The 8,505-nt window shown below is 40.7% G+C and overlaps 1 protein-coding gene across 1 annotated transcript in view; it reads right to left on the bottom strand.

Annotated features, from left to right (window-relative positions):
* Window positions 1-8,505, bottom strand: part of RAB31 (RAB31, member RAS oncogene family) — a gene marked incomplete at its 5' end in the record, with an annotated part of 35,526 nt that overhangs the window by 10,615 nt on the left and 16,406 nt on the right. The window contains 3 exons of the mRNA XM_009709875.1: window positions 865-974; window positions 6,454-6,560; window positions 8,462-8,505. The exon at window positions 8,462-8,505 is cut by the window's right edge and continues 52 nt beyond it. Of these exons, the coding sequence (XP_009708177.1) occupies window positions 865-974; window positions 6,454-6,560; window positions 8,462-8,505 (261 nt within the window). The remainder of the gene's footprint in view (window positions 1-864; window positions 975-6,453; window positions 6,561-8,461) is intronic.

The raw sequence follows: 8,505 nt of genomic DNA, 5'->3' as shown, positions 1-8,505 counted from the left end.
TGGTTAGGTGCTGGGTCACAAGCACCCGCCCTGCCAGTACCGATGGGGAGAGCTGCTAAGGAGACAGAGCCAGGCTCTTTACTGAGGGGCACCCAGGACAATGAGCGATGGTGGCCAAGAATTGAATCAGGAGAGGTTCTGACTTGATACACTGGGGGGATGCCACTGTGAGGACTCTTTAAACACTGGACTTGGCTGCCCAGAGGCGTTGTGGAACCTCTGCCCTGGGCCCAGCCAGACAATGGCCCCAGCAACCTGGTCTGAATTCACTATCAATTCTGCTTTGAGCGGGAAGTTGGACTGAAGGTCTCGTCAGGTCCCTTCCAGCCCGCAAGGTCCTTCCCAGTTGCAGCCACAGACCAAAACTGGAGCCCCTAGAAGGCAAACTGAACAAGACATTTTTTCTTCTCCTCATGAAGAATGTCAGCCTCACCTTGTTTAAAAGACCTGAAGAGAATTTTTTTTTTTTTTAAAACTGATTCCACTGCAACAACTGTTTTCCACTTATCATAGTCCTCCAGGCACACTTCTTAACATTTACATTTTTATCGACATGATGATAGTAAGATCAACAGGATCGCCTCTAAAGCAGGCTTGGTCTGAAACAGAAGATGTGACCCAGGTCAGGATTTACAGACAGATTTGGAAGGAATAGCCTTATCCAGTATCTACTATCTACTATGTTTTGTACTGGCATATCCAAATAATTCTTAGTCTACATCCGCATAAACAGCAGCCATAATACTGGCCCAGTGGATTTCTTGAAGTCCTTGGGAAAGAAGTTTTTAGACCCCAAACAGATAGATATTTTCAGAAGACCTCCAAACAATCACAGTTAAATAAATAAAGGGAGCATTTACTTACTTATTCCTTGAAAAAGTTCTTCAATGTTAACAGCATTCTTTGCACTGGTTTCAACAACAATTGCACCTATAGATTCTGCATACTCTTTGGCATCCTTCATAGGAACCTCCCTACCAAAAAAAAAAAACCAAACCAAATTACAAATAAAAGAAACCAAATTTTCAAAAAATAATTTAATTTTTGGGGAAAAAAAAAAACAACAAAAAAAAGAAGCCTTCAAACACAGCCTAATCAGAAAAGCATTAGTATACCCTTCTTCCCTGCAAAACTAGTACTATCTTTCTCCTTTTTACAGCATTTAGGTCATCATATTCGAAACATCAAAACTTCATCAATGATTGATCTGCAGATTTCTTGGACTTGCTGTTGAATCCATGCCTTGAAAAAAGGAAGATAATTTAAATAACAACCCCATTTGTTTTTTTTAAATTTAACCCCGATAAGAAAAAGCATTAAAGCACTAGAGAAAAGACATACAATTCCGCTGATCCAGGCAGCAACAAGCACTGTCCACACCAAGCGTTCAAACAAGCACAGGTACAACTGTTACGGAAGAAAACTGTAAGAGCATTGTATGTCTAAGCGTTTGCAAGCAGCAAGAAAACAAGAGAGATTCTGAAAGAAATAGGAGAGCTGCTGACTCCAAGCACATTGACAAGAGCTCTCTGGGAGTGCCAGATTCACTGGGGGAAGGCCACCATTCTGTGCCACATCACCAAAGCGACACCATCTTAAAACCACTGGTAGAACATCCTCATTTTGTAGCCAATACTTCATATGCCAAAAGCTGGTAAATGCAGCTCACAACACGCAAAAGACCTCTGCTTCAGACACAAAGCAAGCCCCACGCTGACCCTGTATCCGCCTGAGCCAGGTGGCAAAGCTGAATCTGCCCGCATCTGCTGCTGTCCGGAACCACCGCTACTCCTGATTTTTGAGTGACAGCTCAGAACCAGAGACTGAACATGCTGGGCACCCCAGGTACACCCGATCAGGGGAGCACATGTTGAAACACCAGGCCGCCAACAGTGTTTTTCCTCCAGTTGTTCAATACATGAGCCGGTGTGTTTTGTGTGGCTTGACAGCTGTCTTGCACACGCAGAATGTGCCCCAACTCCCTCACCCCACAGCTCCCGTGTACCAATCCACAAACTCTGAGTACAATTTCCCCCTAGTATGAGCACCTTGGACTTTAACAGAAGGTACCTATGTGGGAGTTCAGCAATGCAATTTCACAATTAGTTTATGGAGGTATGTATTTTAAATAAATCAGATCTGCTGCTCATGGGAAACATGCAGAGCGGCAGAATAATTACCTGATTCATTACAAATGGTTTTCAAAAAGTTAGCCTGCAATTCCAGCATCTGGATTCAGAGCTTGTTTCCACTACTTGCTTCTTTGTATTACACGTCTTTTTATTGCGGAAGACACAGGGAGGGCAGCGTTCCCCTTACTATTTCTGAAATGGCACCTTGGCCTTTATTATGAAAGGTACCACCATCTGCAGATGGCCCTGGAGATAAGAAAAAAGGAACTTAACTATGTAACATAATAATCAAACAGTAAAGGAAGAAATTTGAGAGCATAGGGTTACGTACTGAAGACTGTCAACTTGCTGTAATTTAGATGAGAAAGCAAACTTCAGGAATCAAGAAAATGGTAAAACAGCAGCAAGTGACAATATTCCATGGAAGTGTCACAAAACTTCTTAGCCTTCTCTCTGATGACATTTCTAAAGGAAGCCTGTAAACGTCCACAGCACCTGGGCAATAAGCATCATGCCGTCCAGTGCTGCCAGCACCAACAAGGCTGCATACATCAAGTGGAGTTATAATCTGGATGTCAACATTGCTAAGATGCTACCTTGTCAAAAAGGAAAAGCACAAATGCTTGAACTCTAAGCCGAGAGATGAATACCTGCAAGATGGGGTGAAGAGGGAAGAAGGCAAGAACCATCAGTGGAGTGCTGAGAAACTGTTATTCCAGGGCTACAGTGAAAGTTAGAGGAATACCTATTCTGAAAGATGTAAATTATTTAATTTTATCCTTTCCAAATCATTCTATTGATTCAATCTCCTTTGAGATTTTCTGAATAATTACTGAATAAAGAAATATGCTGGATACGTAAAGGGAAGATCAAAGCATGAAATTCTGCTGAATTCTCTTAACCAAGGATCTGGCAATTTCCAGTGAACACAATTTGTTAAGAAGGTGCACCACATTTTTAGGGATGTAAACACTTCTTAGTTGCCGTTATGACTACTGACTTCTATAATGCTCAAAAATATTTTGGACGCTTACAACAGTTTAACACTGAAGTCTCAGCTCCTGGCTTTGAAACTACTTTTTAATGACCTGTCAGAAGGACAGGAGACATATCAGAAGGAAAAGTCTATTACTATGTTGTGGTTTAATCCCAGCCAGCAACTAGGTACTAGGCAGCTGCTCGCTCACTCCTCCTCTCCTGGTGGAGGAAAAAGGTAAAACCCATGGGTTGAGATAAGAACAGTTTAATAACTGAAATAAAGTAAAATATAATAATAACAACAGCAATAATAATGAAAAGGGAGACAACAGATAGAGAGGGGAACAAACCCCAAAACAGACAAGCGATGCACAACACAGTTGCTCACCATGTGCTGACCGATACCCAGCCTGTCCCCGAGCAGCGATCGGCCCCTCCCGGCCAACTCCCCCCAGTTTCTATACTGGACATGATGTTCTATGGTGTGGAATATCCCTTTGGGTGGTTGAGGTCAGCTCTCCTGGCCGTGCTCCCTCCCAGCTTCTTGCGCACCTCCTCGCTGGCAGAGCATGGGAAACCGAAAAGTCCTTGACTTAGGGTAAGCACTACTGAGCAACAGCTAAAACAGCAGCGCATTATCAACATTATTGTGACATTAAACCCAAAACACAGCACTGGACCTGCTACTAGGAAGAAAATTAATTCTATCCCAGTCAAAACCAGGACATACTATTATTTAAAAGTATGCCAAACACTCAACAGTATTAGAGTTGACAGTACTATAATAAAGATGAAGATTTATACTAAACAAAATTGCCTGTCTACCTGTAGGAACTCCTTCAAAGTGGAGAAGAAATTTGCTTCAACAGAGTGTCAAAAACTGCTGATAGCCTATTAACAACATCGACGAAAGCAGCATGACCCTTAAGTGTCCCAAATCCATCTTGGCAGCTCAAAACAAAATTTTAGATGCTAAACAAGGAGGGTAACATGGTCAATGATTATAAGAAATACTGCCAGTCTTTTCCCAAAGGAAGATAATCAGTTCTCATTGCTTCCATTCATTCCTCCTTACATTATCTCCTACAGTCATAGAGGTGGCAGAATCAAATCAACTTCAACCAGGTCATCTTGTCCTCTTTTGCATATATTCACATTGGTCTTAGAAGCAGCTGTCTCTGATATCCAGCAAAGCATCTGCCAAAAGTTCTACAAAACCAAAGAGAGATGCCAAAAATGCATACAAACAGCAGCTTGCTCCTGTATGCTTACATCAACTTATTTTTAAATTCTCTGTGCCCAAAGGCACATGTATTTTCTACTCATTGGAAACAATCTGATAAATTGGTGACAAGTTCACCTAAAATCATTTTTACTGAAGTAAATTTGAAGACATAAAGCAGCCAGAGAATGCATACAGCTGCATGTATTGCACAAACAATCAGATTTCTGGAAGAACTGTGAAAACATATCACGTACAAGATAGTCTGTTCTCTGTTTTTCCACCAAAATCTCATTAGCTGGACATCACGGGCTGACTTTAGAAAGAAAAAAAGCTGGGGAATGCAGAAAGAATAATTGCATGAAAAAAATATTCTCAAAACTATTCATAATTGTGGGGACAAAAAAGCCCCCTCCCTAAAAAAGAACAGGAGACATTAGTTCATGGAGTACAACGAGGACCATGCAACACAGGAACAGTTTGTGCATGGAAGAGCTGTTCTGGCTGAACAGGAGCAAGAAAGAGATGATCAGCAATCAGTAAACAACAGTCAGCATTTCAGAACAACGTGGTGGGAAGATCACAGTCATTCTGTGAGGAACCCCAGTATTTCCACAACATTTCTGGGGTGCAGGTTTTTCTCCATGTCCCCAAGTTAACCTGCCTCTGCTGGAACAGCATTTAAAGGCTTGCTGCCATGGCAATTGCTACCACAAGCTGAGGGAGGGCTGGTTAGGGATTCGTTTGCAATTGGTGCCATTTGTCACCATCTCCAAACTTACTACCCTTGATTTAATCAGGCAATTATATGGCTGGGAATGCTTATGCAATAAATTTAAAGTGACTCTCAGGACAACTGAAAACTCCAATTTGTGCTAACTGGTTTTTGGATTTATTTTTATAATTGTCCTTTCCTTTTTTTTTCTACTGCATATTTGGAAACCTTTAGTTTTGTCTTACAGGACTCAGTCTCATCATGTTGACAATCGTATCACAACATCATGCAGGAGATGCCAATATACCATCCCTGTCCCCAGTTCTTAGCCCAACAGAAACCAGGAGTCTTCTAGCATCAGGGCCTGTTCAGGTCTTACAGAAAGCTGTGACTCACAGTTTTGTGTTGGTTCATGGCTGACAGTGGTGGTGGTGGGGAACAAAAACCAAAACAAACCAAACAAAAAACCAAACTCAAAAAACCACCCAGGTCCAATCCTTGTATATGCCTTGATTCAATCAAGCACTGCATCACTTCAGGGCTCTGGTGAAGCTGGGCCAAAGGAATGATTATAAGACAACAGGATATATGGGATATATTTGAACAACCAAGAGAGCCTGTGAGGTCCTAAGAGGAAAGTATCAAATATGGTCATCGAGTCTGTAGTCATATTTGAAGCAAGAAGCAAGAGAGTCACAGACTGACAGAAAGGATCACCACTGTACAGCAGAATATGCTTCCATTTCCAGAAAGTATAAATGCAAATCCAAAATGGAGCTAACAAGCAGAAGAGTAACTCTAGCTTCACTCTCATCCCAAAGAGCATCATCTGAGCTCTTCTGCAGGAGGGCAGATTCAATCCTCCCCTCTTTTACCCAGGAGGCTCTTTGCCTCACACAGGTGACAAGTTTTACTTGAGGTTACGCTCCTAAAAAAACAAAAATACACTTTCTACATCCACCATTATGGGACAGTTTCAGTTGTTGCAAAGTGCAAAGCACAAGTTCTCAAAGTTTCTCTGTGAATAACATTATTCTACCTCAGTCCCATCCTTCTAGCTTTACATTGCTGGTTTTGCTCTTCGCTTAATATATTCTGCGCCTTTTAACACAAATGGAAGGAAAAAAAAGAATACTTTTCCATTCCCAATGATTCAGCAGCTAAAGGGTGTAGATTGTACAAATACACAGGAAGGGCAGTAAAAGAGAGGTTAAAAAAAAGTGTATAATTCAAGTTGTGCTGCTGTTGGTGAGGTTGTACATTGGTAGAACCACTGGTGTTGGGAAAGACTCAATACAGCTGACCAAAACTATATACTATTATAACAACGAAACAAAGTGGTTACCTGAAGGAAGGAAATAATATAGTTACTGCAATCAAAGCAACAACAAAAATGGATGTATTACCTGATATCAGAAAGATCACATTTATTTCCAGCGATGGCCATGACAATGTTTTCAGGACCATGTTCTTTTAGTTCTTTCACCCATTTCTTCAAAGTATGAAATGAATCCTAAGTCAAAGAAATAACAAATACGCTAACAGCCCAGTCTCTGTTGATGTATTTGCTTATTTTTTGAAGTTAGAGGAACACAGCTTTGACACTATTAATGCAATAATAAGTTTATAGATCCCAAGACCAGAAGCTCATTACTGTATCTATGTAACGTGCTTTTCAAACGTTAGGTCATAAGGCTTCCTCAAAGTAAGTCTTGAACTTGGACAGTTCCCCCTTTGCCCCTCCCAAAGCAGCATTGCATGTTTTTCTTAAATTTTCAGTGATGAAGAAACTACCACAGCTCTTTAAAGTTTGGCTAGTAGCTAATTTCCTTCACTTTCAATGTGAGCTTCGTTTGTCTAATTTCAACTTCTGCCCAGTGGATTACCACCTCAACCACTGTCATATTTTTTGTGACATCCAGGAGAGTTTTCACAGTGACCCCTTCCCCCCCTGGCATTTCTGAATCTGTGACCTGGTAAACCTCAATTTACTCATTATGAAACCAAAGAGACAGGTGATAATTCACTTTTCCCTACAAGAACATAATTCAAATGCTTTTTGATGCTACCTACCTTTTAATAGTAAATTTTCTATTTCTTTATACTAATGAACTAACGGCATTAAAATCACTTTTGTTCCTAGAGATTCTAATTATAACACATGGTTGAAATTAGTACTGAAATTCAAAGTGAGGTCCCAAATATATTATAAATCATTTTTACCCCTTCATAAATGCACATCAGAGTTGTGTCTAAATCAGCAATGGCTGTATCAGTATCACTGAAGGGAGAGGACTATCAGTTATTTGAGAAAAAAGCATCCATTCTGCTTTAACGATCAACACTGAATCTTAAGCATCAGGAAGTGAAATACACATAGACTTTCCTCTCCTATTTTCTCCTCTTTATTCTGAGAGCTGTTCCACATAAACTTGGAGAAAGGCTGACAAAACAAAATCCTATTCTTAAAATGCCTTACAAGATCAACTGTAAGATATTTAAATTAAAAATAAGTACCAATCCAGCACGATTCACTCTTCCTCATCTTTTCTTGGCAAATTAGCAAAGGAGAACAGTACCGCTGTGCAACAGTGGCCACCATCATCAGCCACAGATCATTACACTAATGCACTGGAGAACCAACCCATCCCTCTCAACCCAGTAGTAAATAACTCAATTGGCAGGAAAGGAATAGAATGCCGGTCAACTGTCATGACCATCCATCCATTAATGCCTCCTCTAACTCAGCTTTATCAGCAGGGGTTTCTTTCAAAAGCAGCAGAAGAGGCGTTCAGCTAGAACCTCCTAGCCTCCGCTGCCTGAGAAATGAGCCAGAGCAGTTTAGAATCTGAAAATACAATTTTCATTCCAGATGAATAATGCTGAGACAAAGGTCAGAGACTTCTTATTTCATTACCGGTTTCAAAGTTAAGATACGAGTCCTGGGATGCAAACGTGAGATGATATGCTTAGTTAAAAGTAATTAGTTTTAAAATCAGTAATATGTAAACACCTGAACCTCTGTTTAGTTGATAACGCAGCCAGTTGCTTTTTGTAGTAAAAATTCAGTTCCACACAGAGAACATAGGTGGTGGTTGTAGTGGTGGGAGGAGTATTGCAGGATATTACCCTGTCTACTTAGCCAGAGGAAATCCAAAGAAACTTTGACAAAATGCAGTCTCCAACCTTTTGTCTAGGTGAAGTTTAAACAACGCAAAAGTAGGACTTTATATTTAATTTTTTAAGGCAGTGGGACACCTCCATCCAAATCTACACAAACTACCAAAGCACATAAACCCCACTGACATGAACAGGGATTAACATATAAATACTTCTGCAGTTGTGGGTTTTAACTCCAACTCAGGCCCAAGCAGAGGAGTTAACAGAGGTGAAAAGCACACAGAAAGGTCTTACCTGTTTGGTGATATCATAAACTATCACGGCTGGTGCTGAACCTC

The sequence above is a fragment of the Cariama cristata genome, unplaced genomic scaffold, assembly GCF_000690535.1.
Source record: "Cariama cristata isolate BGI_N322 unplaced genomic scaffold, ASM69053v1 scaffold15941, whole genome shotgun sequence".
NCBI lineage: Eukaryota > Metazoa > Chordata > Aves > Cariamiformes > Cariamidae > Cariama > Cariama cristata.
This window is presented reverse-complemented; position numbering and strand designations above follow the sequence as displayed.